General features: G+C 42.6%; 1 gene segment (V, D, J or C); it reads right to left on the reverse strand.

Annotated features, from left to right (window-relative positions):
- Positions 1-4,302: 4,302 nt before the first annotated feature.
- LOC120943354 lies at positions 4,303-6,059 on the reverse strand. The segment is given in 2 exon segments: positions 4,303-4,628; positions 5,971-6,059. Coding segments are annotated over 2 exon segments (375 nt in total).
- Between the last annotated feature and the right edge of the window lie 12,896 nt (positions 6,060-18,955).

Here is an 18,955-nt window from a genome sequence, read left to right on the forward strand (position 1 = left end):
CCCCCCCTATGTGAATTGGTAATGGGGTACACTGTACATCTACCATTTCACGAAGGAAGTGTAAATAGTTAAAAAAAACACACAGACACCGTAGAAAAAAATTCCTTTATTAATAAAATAAAAAAATACAGCGATGCGGCTCCCTGCTCCAACGTTGTCTTCTATCCAGCGACGGATGATCTCTCCAGCGACGAGTGATCAGCGGTCCGGTCCAGCGATGAGAAGATCCATCCATCCAGAGCGCAGCAGGCGAGCTCCTCTCTCCGCTGGACACAGCCCAGCGGAATGACGCACTGGAGCTTTGACATTTCTTATATAGGGGAAGTGGCCACCCGTCACGTGACCCCGCCCCCTCTGACGCACCCTTGTACGTCACTGGGAAAGACGGTCTTTCCCAGTGACGTAAGAGGGTGCGCCCGCAGACCCCCACAACCACCAGGCAAGGGTTGTGGGGATGAGGCCCTTGTCCCCATCAACATGGGGACATCCTCCCCATGTTGAGGGCATGTGGCCTGGTGCGGTTCAGGAGAGAGGGGGGCCTCACTCTGTCCCCCCTCTTTTCTGCGGCCGGCCTGGTTAACGTGCTCGGATAAGGGTCTGGTGTGGATTTTTGGGGGAACTCCACACCATTTTTTTTTTAAATTGACGGCGGGGGTCCCCTTAAAATCCATATCAGACCTGAAGTGCCTGTTAATGGAATTTGGGGGGACCCCCAGGCTTTTTTTTTTATTTTTTATGCATGAATCATCTCTGAATTGCCAGAGCCGGCAATTCATTAGAGCCGCAAAGCCAGTTTTAAATGCCTTTTTTTCTTTCAGAAATGACACTTTGTGCAGGGACAGTTCTATGTACGGGAAACATGCGCTTTTTCACATGCTGACTTTACACCCCCCCAAGGTACGAAATTTAAAGTAATATTACACTTTTATTGTTTCACTTTTAGCATTATTAAATTCACTGCTCCTGAAAAAACGGCCATTTTTAAAACTTTTTTTTGCATTGATACATGTTTCCTGGGACAGGACCCAGGTCCCCAAACACTTTTTAGGACAATAACTTGCATAGTAGCCTTTAAAATTAACACTTTAGATTTCTCCCATAGACTTTAACAGGGTGTTCCGCAGCTTTTCGAATTTGCCGCGAACACCCCTAATTGTTCGTTGTTCGCCGAACAGGCAATGTTCGAGTCGAACATGAGTTGGACTCGAACTCGAAGCTCATCCCTAATCTGCACATGCAGGAATGTTGCCTCCTATGGCAACAGTCTTTAACAGTTCCTAACAAAAACATAACAGTTCCTTCAGCTTCACAACAACGCTTTTTATCATTCTTCAACACTGAGCTCCCGGTCTCTCACTAGACCCACCGATTCAATGACTCTGAATCCCTTGAGCTTCTCCAATTTTTGTGCTGGTATCTCCCTCAAGCGTCACCCATGCTTCCCTTCTGTGTCCCTATCTTGGCACTCCAGATACTTCCCGAGCTTCACCCCTGCTGACTAGCTCGGTCCCTGGCTTGACACACAAGGCTGCACTGCAAGTGTCTCCTCCACTGGTTGGGTCCCTGACCTTTCTCACCTCCTGAAGTTTCCCAATTCTCTACTGTGCCCATTTGTGAGAATACTGCTCTGGTACTTGCTTCAGTTACTCACCTCCGACCCTGACAGCTTCTCCGGCCGGCAGAACCGCCACTTTTGGCTGTATTGCAAGCCGCAATTCCAGCCCTGCGCTGCCCTACTACTTCTGCATAGGCCCTCACACAGCCTGGCAGCCAGATGCCTCTGGGATAGGTCCAATCTCTGGCCTAGCAGCCCGGGGCATACAACACACTTCCTCCCAGACAGCTGTCCAGGTAGCACAGAACATAGATCACCTGACTCCACCCATATATATATAGGTGCTCCCAGCAGGCCAGAGGATACAAGAAAACCCCTGCCTATTGGCTGAGATAGCCCATATACCCATAACCTGACCGTGGGTTGCCCTTCTCATATCTAGTACCACCAAGTATCCGGGCTACCTAGTGGTAGAAGAGAAATGTGCAAAGGCCAAACTTAGGGAGAAATCAATAGATCTCTATCAATCAACCAGGATAACTACTAGACATGTGCACTGCCAAATAATTTGTTTTTTTCGTTTATGTTATTTTCTTTTTTTTATTTCTTTGTAAATTCGGGAAATTCGAAAAATTAGCTTTTTCCGTTTTTATTTCATTTGTTTCTTTTATTTTTTCGGATATTCGGAAATTTCAAAAAATTATTTTTGTTTTGTTTTATTCGTTTTTTTTGCTTAGATTCAGGAAATTCAAAAATTCAGAAATTCGAAAATTCGGAATTCCGAATTTTCCGAATCTCCAAAAAAAAAACGAATGAAACAAAAAAAAAAATTTTAGGAAATTCTTAAATGTACGAATTTTCGAAATTTCGAATTTTCCAATTTTCGAAATTTTGAATTTTCCAATTTTCGAAATTTCGAATTTTTCGAAAATTCGAAAATTGAAAAATTCGTAATTTCGAAAATTCGAAATTTGAAAAATTCGAAATTCGAAATTCGAAAATTCGAAATTTGAAAATTTGAAAATTTGAAAATTTGAAAATTTGAAAATTTGAAAATTCGAAAATTTAAAAATTTGAAAATTTAAAAATTCGAAAATTCTGAAATTGAAAAATTCGAAAATTGAAAAATTCGTAATTTCGAAAATTCTAAAATCTAAAATTCGAAAAATTTCGGAAGTACGAAAATTGAAAAATTCATAAATACAAAAATTCATAAATTCGTAAATTCGAATTTTCGTAAATACGGAAGTCCAAAAATTCGGAAATAAAAAATTCGGAAATACCAAAATTCGTAATTAACGAATTTCCAAATTTTCGTTAAAAAACTAAATAGAAACAAAACGAATTGCACGTGTCTAATAACTACTCAAGTAAATTTGTGAGGAGCTCCCTGCCTAAGCTATATGTCTTAGGGTGGGTTCACACCACGATTTTCTATACAGTTTTTGGATACGGTTTTTAAAAAAAAAATGTATGCAACCGTACAGAAAACCGTGGCCATAGACTTTACATTAAAAACCGTATTTGCCATAAATCATACGGTTGTATCCGGTTTTCAAACCATACGGTTTTTAACTTTTTTTTTCCTGGAAAAAAACGTGGTCTACCACGGTTTTTGGTCCGGTTCAAAAACCGTATTTCAACCGTATACGGTTATTTTAACATAGGACTGTATGAGAACTCTATGTTGTTGCAGTTCTGTCCGTTTTTTTCTATACGGTTTAACTGGACAAAAAGTGAATCAAAAGCACCAAGCCTAGGCTGAATGGCATTCACCGGGTGCACCCAAACCTACGTGAAAATCTCCTCCACATAAGCTCCCTCTGACGCTCCCGCAGCTGTACCAGCTTTAGGCGCAAAATGGGCACAATAGGCATGGTTAAATGACTGAAAATACACACCAAATCACTAGCTGTAAAAATAACCTGCGCTCTCTCTCTCTCCAACCTAGCAAGGCAAGGCTAGTTGGCAAACCCCTCCTACTTCCCTTGAAATTTCAATAGAACAACTGAAACTTTATTGAAAAAAATAAATAAAAATATTCCGTTTAAAAAACGGATATAACCGCACTACTTATTTGTAACCGTTTACGGTTTTAAACCGTATACGGTTGCTTTTTGAAGCATACGGTTGAGTACGGTTGGGTCCGTTTTTTAGAAAACTGTATAGAAAATCGTGGTGTGAACCTACCCTTACACTGAGGGTAGTAGGGAAGTCGACTCCTAACCAGTGGATTTTTTCCATGTCTTCTTCAGAACCTAAAAAATGTGGTTAATCATTCATTTCTGTTCACTTTTTTATTTATCATATCATTTATTTTCTTTGTTTAGGAGCCCCTGAACTTGAAATGCCCCAGGTACCCCAAGGTCTAAATCTGGCACTATCTGAAGGAGCCCAGACTGGATCAGCTTGGAACATCTGGAAAACCTTCAATGGCTTCCCACCTTTCTGGTGAAAAAAACTCTGTTGCTTATTTTTTTATATATATATAAATCTGTGGGTTCCTTGCCTGAAGCTGCATAGAGCATCTGGAGGACCTTTGAAGGGGTTTAACCATATAATATGTTACCCTAACATTAAGTAGGGGCACTTTCCCACCTTTCCAATAAGGAAACTATTATCATGTATTATAAAATAATTTACTCTCAGGTTTGTGTTGAATAGAGTGAGATGAAGAGTCCCGTGTGATGTCTAATCTAGTGAGATGAAAACAGAAAAAAGGAAGGAGGTTTTTGTACAGCTCTGTATCACTGTGTGATGGGGAAGCCATAATCACTGGAGCAGTAATAATCTCCTGCATCATCTTCCTCCACCCCATCAATCGTCAGAGAGAAATCATTCCCTGATCCAGTCGCACTGAACCTGGCTGGTGTCCCAGAGTGCAGAGTGGTGGCAAAATATATGAGAAGGTGTGGAAGATTTCCTTCTTTAAGCTTATACCAGTTGACTTCATATTTGGAAATAGAAGAAATATAGGTGCTGGAACTGGAAGTACACAAGATAATGGCCTTTTCTCCAGGAAACACCGAGATATGACTTGGTTTCTGTGTCATCACAATCTCACCACTTGAAGCTTAACAACAACAAAAAAAACACTGAAAATAAAAAATGTAGCGCCAACCTATGTGAAAGAGCAATCCACAAAGTGGCCCCAGTTGGACAAACGCCCTTTAGGGAGATATGTCCAAGGACTTCACTGGGCGCACAGTGGAAAAGAGATCATATATACCACGAACAATGAATATCGTTCAAGGCTAATATGAATAAGTGAAAAATCAAAAAGTGAAAACAAAAACAACTAACAAGTCCTGTTAAATCTGTGTGGCCACAGATAATGAATTAGCACACAAGTGAATTAGTCCCATGTGTATGTGTAAGGGTGGTTCCTTATGGTACATTCATAGCTCGTGACTGTGTTCAAATATTCCCCTCAGTTGAAAACAGCAAATCTTCACACGGAGAAATAAAACCTCTTCTCATGGACATTCCCTGTTAAGTTAAAGGATAAATACTCTTACCGGCTCCCGTTGACCCACATCTCACCATACGGTGGGTAGGTCTCCAAGGCTTATGTGGGCTCAGATACCCTCCAACCGCACCGATGAAGGAAAGAATCCTGATTCAGATGTTCCGGAAGGAGCTGGAAGCACTGGCCTCAGGAGCGTCCGTGAGATGGTGTGGAGTGAACACTCCAAATTTCAGAGGGAAAAAAGGGAGAAAGAACACCTCCTCATAGTGTAGAAAAATTTAATAAAATCTCTCAAAAATCATAAAAATATTTCACAGCAGGGAGAGAATCCAAAGCAGTATAAATGTATAAAATCCCAAATGATAAAAAGTTCCACGCTGGGATCACCACAGCAGATCAAATCACCACAGCAAATCAAGAGAATCAGAGATCAATAGCGCAGTGGAAATGATTAGAGTCCAGTGTACCCGACCGGTTTCGTCATCACAGACTTCTACTGGGGCATGGAACTGGACTCACTCACTTCCCTGCGCCTATAAATAACCCCCATAATTGCCTACCTGTCATCCGTGCATGCCACGCCATTCCCATCCGGCGTGCGTTCCACAGCCTGTGATTTCCCCTTCCTGCGTTGCACGCAGCGGAAGTGTGACGCTATGGTCAGACGAATCATAAGGGGTAATCCTACGGACCTCCCCTCCTCCTGTCTCACATGTCTCCCTCTGTCCAATGTGAGGGAGGGTGAGTGGATGGCCCCGCCTAGCACCCGCCGTCCAATCGGAGTTCAGGGCTCAGCACCAATGCTGTCCATCACCGAACTCGTCATCACAGGGGGGCGGCGATGACGGAAATGTCGGAAAAAAAAACACTATTTAGTAAAATAAAGAAAAAAATAAAGAAAAAAGCTTTTCATTGTAATTTTGTAAAAGTGTTCATATCACCATACCTTGGATATAAAGGTAGAGAACACAGAACAGGTATGTCAGAGGATCCATTCTGAAACTGGGAAACACAGATTGCTGACTTTCAAATCAAATCTTTATATTATGGAACATTTGGGGGCAAAAACCTCAGAGATTATGTAAAACAAGAAGTATGCAAATTTATTTGCTTCCACTTGATGTAATCCACGGATAAAATCTATAAATGTAATCACGGGGGTCTCATGCACAGTAATGGGAAGAACTGTTTTAGTGTTTATGCCTACATGTGTGCCATCCTTAATTCTGTTTTCACTCTTAGGGCTAATTCACATGGGCGCTCAGCCCCATGCAGTGTAAGATGACCAGATTTTCAAAATGAAACACACCCACAAAACCATGTCACCATTTGTTAAACTGAACAAAAAATGGGCAGAAGGGAATTCTTGCACTGAACGAAGCGTGCCCAAAGAATTGGGTGTGGCAATTTGCGGTAACAGTGGGTGGGCCTTAAAAGGGTATGGTTTAATACACGGAACCTATGCTGCTATTGGTCAAGAGATTGAAAATCATAATGTGCAGGTGTCAGAATTAGGCAGTGCCGGCCCAAGACATTGTGCTGCCTGGGACCAAGAATGAAATGCTGCCCCCCCCCCCCCCCAGAAAAAAAATCACGCCAAACAAAAGGCCCCCACATTCATTATTTTATATCATGATAACTAAAGGGGACCCGTCATGGCTCTATACATGTATAAAGGAGTATAAAGAGGACCTGTCATTACTCTTTACATGTAAAGGAATATCAAGAGGACCTGTCATGGCTCTATAAATGTATATAGGACTATAAAGAGTACTTGACATGGCTCTATACATGTATAAAGGAGTATAACGAGGGCCTGTCGTGGCTCTATAGATGTATAAAGAGGACCTGTCATGGCTCTATACTTGTATATAGAGGACCTGTCAAGACTCTTTACATGTAAAGGAATATAAAGAGGACCTGCCATGGCTCTATAAATGTATATAGGAGTATAAAGAGGACCTCTCATGGCTCTATACATGTATAAAGGAGTATAACGAGGGCCTGTCATGGCTCTATAGATGAATAAAGAGGGCCTGTCATGGCTCTATACATGCATATAGGCGTATAAAAGGACCTGCCATCGCTCTATACATGTATCATGGAGTATAAAGGGACCTGTGAATTACCGGCGGCCACAATGTATTTTGCGCAAACTAATCAATGTACGCTAATTGTGTTTTTTTTTTTTTTTCGGTACCAAAAATATGTAGAAGAATACATATTGGCCTAAACTGAAGAAAATAGTTTATTTTCTAAATTTTGGGGATATTTATTATAGCAAAAAGTAAAAAAATATATATATTTATAGCACAAAAAATATGCTGCCCCCCTAAAAGTGCTGCCTGGTACCCATGGTACCACCCGGTCCCATCATAGGGCCGGCCCTGGAATTAGGTAACATACACCAGTGTTTCTCAACTTTTTTTGAAGCAAGTTACCCTTTACAATTCTGCATAATCTCGAGGCACCCCATTCTAAAAAGAAAAGAAATGTAATTAATAGTTTTACATTATGCAGCAACATCCATATGTGTAGGACACCCAACATTAGCAGTGATTTATTCTTCCAAAGCAAACACCTTTGCACACTGGTACTAACTAGTATTCCAATGTTTCTCTTCTCCCTCTGTTTCTCTCTCTCACTCAGCTAATGTGACCCCAGTGCTGATGGAGAGCGGCAGAGGATGGGCAAATAAGGGTGCTGTGCAGGTGCCCGACGTCCTCCTTATGAACCGATGAGGTCATTGGTTGTTAGGACACTGGCGGCTAGTAGGTTGTAATGTTGCACAATGAAAACCGGTGGCTTTAGCATGTAATTGATAGGCAGGCTTGATCCACCTGATGGCTTGTATTCAATTTTTGGCCAGTTTCTAGGCATTTTGCCAAGGCACCCCCGAGGCACCCTGGTTTAAAATGTCTGACATACAGAATTCAGGGGTCAGGATTGAGATCAAACTTAAAGGAGTTGTAAAGGAAAACATTTTTTCACCTTAATGCAATCTATGCATTAAGGTGAAAAAACATCTGGTGTTGCCGCCCCCCCCCCCCCGTTATACTTACCTGACCCCTCGAAAGTCCTGAGCGATATCCTCTTCGCCGTTCAGACTGGCCGCTGATTGGCTAGTGCGGATGGATTGAGAGCATTGCAGCCATTGGCAGGCGCTGCTGTCAATCACATCCAGTGACGCGGCGCGCTGAGGGGAGCGGCCGAGTGATACAGTGAGCGGCTATGGCCGCTCGCTGTATCACGGGAGCGCGCCCGCAATTAGTAACCACCATTCGAGCTCTCGCATGACTGTGGTGACTAATTGCAGGGAGGACCGAGATAGCTCCTGAGGGACCCCAGAAGACGAGGATCGTGGGCACTCTGTGAAAAACGAACTGCACAGTGGAGGTAAGTATGACGTGTTTGTTATTTAAAAAAAAAAAAATCCTTTACAAACCCTTTACCACTACCCAATGGCCCCAGGGAAATACATGTGGGAATGCCTATTACCTGGGGGAGGGGAGGGGGGGGGTTAAGCCTTGAGCACCCAAAGAAAACTCCTATGTAGTGTGTGTAGCATGTAACTGTGAATTATGGTTTTGGCAAATTTTCGCAATGAAAAGGGCTTACAACTTGAACCTGCTCACTGTGTACATGGTGACCTATGGCACAGCCCTTGTATCCAACAAATATGCTTTAAATACTGTGCCATAAGCTAAGCAAGATTCTAACAGACATGACTATTCATTTAAAAACAATGAAACTCCTCCATTTCATATGTTTTCCTGCATACAGTCTACCTTGCAGAAGAACTTCATTAACATTGTCAGCTATTACTTAGAAATTAGCAATTGCTGTATAATTTATCATAAAAAGTGCAAGGGTCAGGAGTATGTTGTATACAGCCCAATGTACACACACTCACATACACACACACACACACACACACACACACACATATTGTGACAGTGCACACACAAACTCCGCTAGGGCAAGAGAAACATCAAGAGTGTAAAGATAGCAGTAAAAATGTGCTATACACTGGGATAGATAGCTGCCCTAGGATGTGAAGGTGGAGAACTGTATTTGTTGGTGGTTTGGCAGGCAGTAATGTGGAACACTGGAGAGATTACAAATAGTTTGACAGGGTGCAAAGTACTTTAAAGGGCTAAATATTTCTGTCCACCCCCTGTATTTGTTATATTTCCTGGAGAACTGGCTTCTCTGTGCACCTAGGTAGCTGGAAAATTAGTGGTTGGTGGGCTTGCAGACACTCTGAGGTCTATGGGATGCCTAAAGAGATCTAACCTAGTTTGGAAGTTTGTAAATTGGGGAGAATTGTGCAGTGACGTCATCATCTAGTGCTGATGTGAATATTTCCTAGGCTTACCTGTAGGTACAGGTATAAAATGAGAGTTTAAGGAGAGTTTATTACATTTAAAGTACATTTCTCTAAAAGTACAGTTGTTCTTTAAAGTTTTTGATATGTTTGCTAGAGAAATTTGACTTTATTATAAATGAGCTAAGCCTGGCATCTACTGGTAGTTTGAGGAACATCAAACATATTGCATTCTGTGCATTTATGAAAAAAGTGCTGCACTAAAATCAAATACTCAGTATCTCACAAAAGTGAGTACACCCCTCACATTTTTGTAAATATTTAATTATACCTTTTCATGTGACAACACTGAAGAAATTACAATTTTCTACAATGTATTGTAAAGTAATGAGTGTACAGCTTGTATAAAAGTGTAAATCTCCTGTCCCCTCAAAATAACTCAACACACAGCCATTAATGTCTAAAACTCTGGGCCCAAAGTGTCAACATTTTGTGTATCCACCATAAATTTAATTTATATAAGGTGTGAATCTGACACTCCACAATTTCGAATAGGATAAAACTTTATTAGCAAGTTTTACCCAAAATTACGAGATTAGTTGAAATCGGGACAGGAGTGGTCATTGGTCAGAATTCTGCCAGAATGCCATAGCAGAGTGTCTTCCTTACATGTGTAGCAAAGTCTTTAGCCTCTCTCAATCTAATGAGGACCTCCAAGGCCAAAGATAGCGGATATCCTTCAACATGTAGTCGGTTGTGAGGCATAGCGGGTGCAATGATGGTGAAAGTCATTGGGCGTCAGACACTTCTTGGATTTAAAAGAGGTTTTATTTATTTTAACAGTTTAACATGCTCGGAAACAATTTGATGCATGCTCGGAAGCATTGAACTTAATTTTTCTAGGCTTGTCATAGTGTTGTACGTCACCGCATTTTTGGCGGTTGGAATTTGGTGTGTCCGTGTGTCAAGACAGCTTGAGTGGAATTCCGTCGGACAAACCCGTCGCAGTTTATTCCAACGCAAAAATGGTCGTGTGTATGAGGCATTAGAAGGAAATTTCCACTACTGTGGTAGGTTTTCTATTACTTCCTGTTTTGTATCTGGAATACAAACAGGAAAATCTCCTAGACGGTTCACCAACAGCAAAACTCTAAGGCCTAGTACACACGAGAGGATCGATCCGCGGAAACGGTCCGGGGGACCGTTTCCGCGGATAAATCCTCTGGCGAATTTTGATCTCATGGTTGTACTAACCATGAGATCAAAATCCCCGCGGAATTCCCTCCACGGTGACGTGTCGCCCGGTCGCATGCGAGGGATGCAATCGGACGGATTGATCCGCTGAGTCTGTACAGACCAGCGGATCAATCCGCTGGACTGGATTCCAGCGGATAGATTTCTTAGCATGCTAAGAAATCTTGATCCGCTAGAAATCCATCCCCGGGGGAAAAAATCTGCTGAAAAATATCCGCTGGATCGTACACACCAGGGGATCTATCCGCTGAAACCGGTCCACGGATCAATTTCAGCGGATCGATCCTCTCGTGTGTACGGGGCCTTAGACTTCAATAGGAGGACAACTTGCAGGGAAAGACCCCAGCAAGGCGCCACATCTGCACATGCAGGAATGTTGTCTCCTATGGCAACAGTCTTTAACAGTTCCTAACAAAAACATAACAGTTCCTTCAGCTGCACAACAACGCTTTTTATCGTTCTTCACCACTGAGCTCCCGGTCTCTCACTAGACCCACTGATTCACTGACTCTGAATCCCTTGAGCTTCTCCAATATTTGCGCTGGTATCTCCCTCAAGCGTCACCCATGCTTCCCTTCTGTGTCCCTATCTTGGCACTCCAGATACTTCCCGAGCTTCACCCCTGCTGACTGGCTCGGTCCCTGGCTTGACACACAAGGCTGCACTGCAAGTGTCTCCTCCCTGACCTTCCTCACCTCCTGAAGTTTCCCGATTCTCTACTGTGCCTATTCGTGAGAATACTGCTACGGTACTTGCTTCAGTTACTCACTGTGGTCCCTGGTAAAGGTGATTGGTCCCTTAGTAGCGACAGCTCCCTTTCTACCTCCGACCCTGACAGTTTCTCCGGCTGTCAGAACCGCCACTTTTGGTTGGATTGCAAGCCGCAATCCCAGCCCTGCGCTGCTCTCCTACTTCTGGATAGGTCCTCACACAGCCTGGCAGCCAGATGCCCCTGGTATATGTCCAATCTCTTGCCTAGCAGCCCGGGGCATACAACACACTTCCTCCCAGACAGCTGTCCAGGTAGCACAGAACATAGATCACCTGACTCCACCCATATATATAGGTGCTTCCGGCAGGCCAGGGGATTTAAAAAAACACCTGCTTAGTGTTTTACGTCACCGCGTTTGGACACGGTCGGATTTTTGACTGATGGTGTGTAGGCAAGACTGATGAAAGTCAGCTTCATCTGATAACCTGACGAAAAAATCCATCGGATTAGATTCCATCAGATATCCGATCGTGTGTACAGGGTTTATATCAGGGATATGCAGTATATAGGAAGCTATGCTGCATGGGACTTGTAGTTCTGTATCAGCTGGAGGTCCGCTAATTTCATATCCCTGCTGTATATTGTACCATACAGCTGATATTTAGCATGTTCAGGACATTTCCAAACTGATATTACATAATCTGCTTGTATTGTGTAGCAACTCTTAATGTTTCATGAACAATGGTCAAGTGATATTAAAGCCTTGGTTTAATTTTTTTTTACATAACAAACATGTTATACTTACCTGCTCTGTGGAGTGGTTTTGCACACACCAGCCCAGATCCTCCTCTTCGCAGGCCCCACGTTGGCGCTCCTGGCTCCTCCATCCTACCAGGTGCCCCCATAGTAAGCAGCTTGCTTTGAGGTCACGCAAGCAGGCACACTCCTGAGCCAGAGTTCTGTGTGTCCACGGAGTCATGGCTCAGCCTTGCTCCCTTGTCTCCTGATTGGCTCGATGTGATTGACAGCAGCGGGAGCCAAAAGCCAATCAGGAGTGTGAGTCTCCGGAGAGGCAAGGCTCTCATGGATATCACAGGACTGAGAGGATGCTCAGGTAAGTATTAGAGGGGCTGCTGCCCATAGAAGTTTTTTTTTTTACCTTCATGCATAGAATGCAAGAAGGTTAAAAATTCTTGTGCCTTTACAACCACATTCACTTCTTCAGGAGAGTACCATTATGTGGTAGGTATATAGACAGCCAACTCTAATGTTTAAAATGAAATGTGTGTTGTTCCATAAATGCCAATCCCAGATGATCCCCCCAGAGTCCACAAGGGATTATAAGGGATATAAGGGATATCTCTCAAACCCCCCCCCCCCCCCCACCACTGCACAATATCTCTAATCTTTATCCATTTATAACGTCCCACCTTCGTCCACCTCTAATTTCTTAGTGTATTATAGTTGTTTTAATTACATATCATACACCCCCAGTCTGTACCTGGACATAGAAGATCAGTGGTTTATATGTAGGTCTACATCTCTCTTAGTTCCCCTATGAAGGGTGGGATTGATCATTTATGATGATATTGCATTGATATCATGTTAATTACTCCCAGGTCAATGATCAAATCACTGTTTATAAATCTTCTATAAAAGTTTTTTTTTAAGTCCTTATGACATAATATGTTGGTAGGAGCTGGAGAGAGCTGTCCTCATACCACCTAGAGTGGAGGATAATTGATACAATATATCTAACTGCTAATAAATCCCAACACATTGTTAACCACTTCCATACCGGGCACTTACGCACCTTCCTGCCCAGGCCAATTTTCAGCTTTCAGCGCTGTCGCAATTTGAATGACAATTGCGCCGTCATGCTACACTGTACCCATATTAAATTGTTAGAGCTTTCTTTTGGTGGTATTTGATCACCTCTGCGATTTTTATTTTTTGCGCAACAACTCAAAAAAGACAGTTTAAAAAAAAAAAAAAAAAAGTTTTTATTTTTTTCTGTCATTTTTTTGGTAAATAAGTATGTTTTCTACTTCAATTACGGGCAATGATATGGCGGCACTGATGGGCACCAATGAGGTGGCACTGATGGGCACCGATGAGGTGGCACTGATGGGCACTCAAAGGCGCCACTGATGGGCACCCATAGGCAGGGCAGCCATCAGGAATAATGGGGCCCCTTACACAGCTTCAGGCCGCCTGAAATTGAGAAGCGGGGGGGGGGGGGGCTGCTGCGAATTGAGAAGGGGGGTAGCCATCCGGGGCCCTGGGGACCTCTGGGCCCTTTAATAAAAATAAATAAATATATATATACAAATTTTTTTTATTTTTTTGGGGGGTTGCCATCCGGGACCTCTGGGCCCTTTAATAATAATAATAAAAAAAAGAAACCTCTGGGCCCTTTAATAATAATAAAAAAAAATATATATATATATATATATATATATATATATATATATATATATATATATATATATATATATATAAAAATAAACATTTATAAAAAATAAAAAAAAGGGGACCTCTGGGCCCTTTAATAAAAACATAAAAAATAAATATGTATAAACAAAAATGAAAAAAAAAAACATTTATAACAAATAAAAAAAGGGGGTTTGCCACATGGGGCCCTGGGGACCTCTGAGCCCTTTAATAAAAAAAATATATATATATAAAAAAATAAAAAAAAAATAATATAAAACAATTATTTTTTTTTATAAAAAAGGGGGGTTGCCATCCGGGGCCCTGGGGACCTCTGGGCCCTTTAATAATAATAATAATAATAATAATAATAATAATAATATATATAAATAAAATATACAAAAAATATATATTTTTTATAAAAAAAAGGTGGGGTTGTCATCCGGGGCCCTGGGGATCTCCGGGCCCCCCGTACCCCTAAAAAAAAATGGCCCTTTAATAAAAAATAAAATGAAAATATATTAGAAAAAAAAATATTTGTTTTTATAAAAAATAAATTAAAAAAAGGGGGGGTTTCCACCTGGGGCACTGGGGGCCTTCGGGCCCCTGGGGACCTCCAGGGCCCTGGGGACCTCCGGACCTCTAAAAAAAAAATGTGGCCCTTTAATAAAAAATAAAATAAAAATATATAAAAAAAATATATATATTTTTTTAAATAAAAAAAAAATAAAAAAAGGGGAGTTGCCATATGGGGCCCTATGGGCCTCCGGGCCCCTTACAGGTGTACTGCCTGTACCCCCCTGATGGCGGCCCTGCTCATAGGCGGCACTTATGGGTGGCACTGATAAGTACTTATGGGTGGCACAGATGGGCACTGATAGGTGGACACTGGGCATAGATGGGCACTGAGGTGGCACTGATGGACACTGAGGGGTGGCACTGATGGACACTGAGGGGTGGCACCGATGGCATTACTGGGCATCACTTTAGTCAGTGCCCATGTTGCCAGTCAGTGCCCATGTTGCCAGTCAGTGCCCATTTGTGAGGCATTGACCGGGCGGGAAGTGGTTAAAAAATACACATTTCCATTTCAATTTGTAGCCATAAATAAACCCAACAAATACAATGTATCATATAAAAATACTTTGCTGCATCAAAGCAGTTTAATGCTGTTTGTAGTCAGGACTTTCTTTAAAGAGGAAGTAAACACTGATGGGTTTTACTTCCTCTTTAGTTCGCTGCACAGCCTGTAAATGAAAAGCATAATGGGCTAGTATGCATCGCATACTAGCCCATTATGTGCCACTTACCTGCAAAAGAATCCAGCGATGTCCCCACAGTAGACAGCGTCCATCTTCTGTGTCCTCTTCCTTGCGGGCCGTTGATCCGGCTCTGTGATTCGCCGGAGCTGCGTGATGTCACTCCCGCGCATTAGCACGGGAGCCGCAATTCGCCCGTGTTCACCCGAACACCCGAAAAATAGGGTTTTCCTCCGTCTGCAGAATCTGAGGATTACGGACCCAGATGAGATCGGATGTCAGCGGATATTCATCCGCTGATACCACAATCTCATAGGGATCAATGTATGTCCCTTTTTCATCCGTAAACGGATGGATGAAAAAGCGGACATACGATCCGCAGGTGTGAAAGATCCCTAAGGAAAATGTCCCCAGTGGGACCATCACTGACTGCTCAAGGGCACCACGGCCCCAGTCATTCTTATGGATAGGTTGTACTCATTATACTGCGGCAGGTTGGCACGTTCCCACGAGCCGTCGTGGCTGTATGTCGGGCCTTTAAGCAGGGATAGCAAGATAGCTGCACTGTGGGGGAACCGATAAGCGTGGCCGGCGATCGCGATGACCGCCGGCTGCGCACATTCACAGGTACGAGAGCCAGAACAGGGACACGTGTGTGTAAACACACAAATCCTTGTTCTGTGAGGAGAGACAGATCGTGTGTTCCTACTGGCTAGCTAACAATCTACTCCTCTAGTCTGTCCCATCCCCCCTACAGTTAAGCCTCGTACACATCTTATTTTCCGACGGCAATTGTGTGATGACAAGCTGTTGTCCGGAAAATCCGACCGTTTGCACGCTCCATCGGATAATTGTTGTCGGATTTTCCGCCAACAAATGTTGAATAGCGTGCTTGAAAACTGTTCGCCAATAAATGTATGTTGTCAGAATATCCGATCATGTGTACACAAGTCCGTTGGGCAAAACTCCAAAGTACAAAGTGGCTCCTTGCTGAGATCTGGTGTGGAATTTCTGATCAGAAGTGGGATTTTTGAATACAAGTGGAAGAGTTAAAAACCAGGAGTTTAAAACAAGAGTTAAGACAGGAGTCTTCTAAAACTGTAAGTATTATCTTAATCTTCATACAAGTAATTATATTGTAACTGGGAAATGAGTGCTAGCAGGGTTGAAGGTTTTGCTCAGTGCACAGCGTGTCACATGTATGCAAAATTGGTGCAAAATCTCCAAGATGGATACCGCTGTGACAGATGTGAGCAGGTTGCCCTTCTGGAAGCTCGTATTAGAGATCTGGAGGAGCAAGTTGCAACACTGGGTAGAAATGACAACCTTGAAAGGGGTCCTCTGCTCGCTGAGCAAGTGGTCAGTAAGGTTGATGTGGAGGGTGGAGGGGCAAGTCAGGATTATCAGATAGGGAGATGGGTTAATGCAGTTAGAGGGAGTGGAAGGGGCGTGAAGAAAGGGAAGGCCAGTCCTGTATTTGTGCATCAAAACAAATTTGCCAAGTTGGGTGATGATGTGGAGGTGGCAAACACAGAGGTGGCAGCCATAGATGTTACTGCTACCCCTAACAGCCGGGAGAGAAACCCATCTAGTAGAGGTGGGGAGGGGAGTGCAGGTAGGCCTAGACAGTTGGTGGTAATAGGGGATTCTATAATCAGAAGGACTGATAGAATAATTTGTCGCCAGGATCGCTTCAACCGAATGGTTTGCTGTCTCCCTGGTGCCAGGGTTCGGCATGTGGTGGACCGGGTGGATAAATTACTGGGAGGGGCTGGGCATGACCCAGCTGTCTTGGTCCACGTTGGAACCAATGACAGTATACATGGAAGGTGGAGGCTCCTTAAGAATCAATTTAAAGAACTAGGCTGCAAGATGAAGGGAAGGACCTCCAAGGTGATATTCTCTGAAATATTGCCTGTGCCATGCGCAAAACAGGAAAGGCAGGGGGAGATTAGAGAGCTGAATGCATGGCTAAAGACCTGGTGTAGGAAGGAGGGATTTGGGTTTCTAGAGCACTGGGCTGACTTTTCATTGGGGTGCAACCTATATGCTAAAGACGGTTTGCACTTGAATGGAAGGGGGTCTGCTGTGCTGGGGGAGAGGTTTATGGGAATGCTGGAGGAGTATTTAAACTAGGATTGAGGGGGAGGGTGAATTAGAATTACATCGAGCAGACAGGTCAGTTAGTGGTCAGACATTAATGGAGAGTGGAATGGGGATAGATGGGGGAAGGGTTATGGCAGGTGACAAGAAAGTTCCCGTGTTGCAAACAGCCATTGGAAATAATAGTGCCATTTGTACTACTATAAATTATATGAAAAACAACAGAGAAAAATGTAACAATACATTTAAGTGTTTGTTCACCAATGCCAGAAGTCTGCCAAGCAAAACAGGTGAGCTGGAAGCTCTGGTGCATGAGGAGAGCTATGATGTAATCGGTATTGCTGAAACTTGGCTTCAATCCTCACATGACTGGGCTATTAATATTCCTGGCTATGCTCTCTTTCGGAAAGACAGGGTAAAAAGGAAAGGTGGAGGGGTCTGTCTCTATGTGAGAAGTGACCTCAAAGCAAGCGTGAAAGAGAACCTGGTTGATGGAGAGTGTGATGAGGCTGAAGCATTATGGGTGGAACTGCATACAGATGTGCGTAGTTCAAAATTAATCATTGGAGTTTGTTATAAACCACCCAATGTTAATGAGGAGGTGGAGACTCAGCTCCTTGCACAGATGGAAAGGGCTGCAAGGTCTGGGACGGTGATAATAATGGGGGATTTTAACTACCCAGAAATTGACTGGATTAATGGCACTTCTGGGACAGTTAAAGGACAAAAATTTAAAAACCTATTGCAGGACAATTTTATGGTCCAGTTTATTGAGGCCCCAACTAGGAATGATGCCCTGTTGGACCTGATAATCTCAAACCATGCAGAGCTTATTACTAATGTTCAGATAAAGGAACACCTGGGTAGCAGTGATCATAACATGATTTCATTTAATGTTAACTATAAGCAAGAAATACATACAGGAAATATTAAAACACTAAATTTTAAGAGAGCAAATTTTCCAAGGATGAGGGCTGCTCTCCAGGACTTGGACTGGGAGGGACTATTGACACAGATGAACACAGAACAGAAATGGGAATTCTTCAAAAAGACTGTGTGGAACCTCACTGCAAAGTATGTTCCCATGGGCAATAAGTTTAAAAGGCTAAAAATAAAACCTATGTGGCTCACGGTCAAAGTTAAAAAAGCTATAAACAATAAGAAAGTAGCTTTTAAAAAATATAAAAATGAAGGAACACTAGTGTTGTTTAAATGTTACAAAGAATATAACATGATATGCAAAAAGGAAATCAAGGATGCAAAAATTCAAAACGAACGACAGATTGCAAAAGATAGTAGGACAAACCCCAAAAAATTCTTTAAATATATTAATAGTAAAAAGGTGAAGTCTGAGCATGTAGGCCCCTTACAAAATAATCTAGAGTGGGTGACTGGGGACAAAGAGAAGGCAAATTTATTAAATGCTTTCTTCAGCTCTGTGTATACAATGGAGCATGGGGGAGCTCATGTCCAAAATGGGGGTGGGAGTGACAAAGCCTCAAATCCACAATGGTTCAAAAGTGATATGGTCCAGAAATATTTAGACAGAATAAAGGTGGATAAAGCACCTGGACCTGATGGCATCCATCCACGGATCCTAGGTGAGTTGAGCTCTGTCATTTCAAAGCCACTGTATCTAATATTTAGGGACTCATTAAAGACAGGAATAGTACCACTGGATTGGCGCAGGGCCAATGTGGTGTCCATATTTAAAAAGGGAACAAAGTCTTTACCAAGTAACTATAGACCTGTTAGTTTAACTTCTATAGTTGGGAAGATACTGGAACGTTTAATAAAAGACCACATGGATGAGTTCTTGCTGGAAAAAAACTATTTAAGCAGC

The sequence above is a fragment of the Rana temporaria genome, chromosome 1, assembly GCF_905171775.1.
Source record: "Rana temporaria chromosome 1, aRanTem1.1, whole genome shotgun sequence".
NCBI lineage: Eukaryota > Metazoa > Chordata > Amphibia > Anura > Ranidae > Rana > Rana temporaria.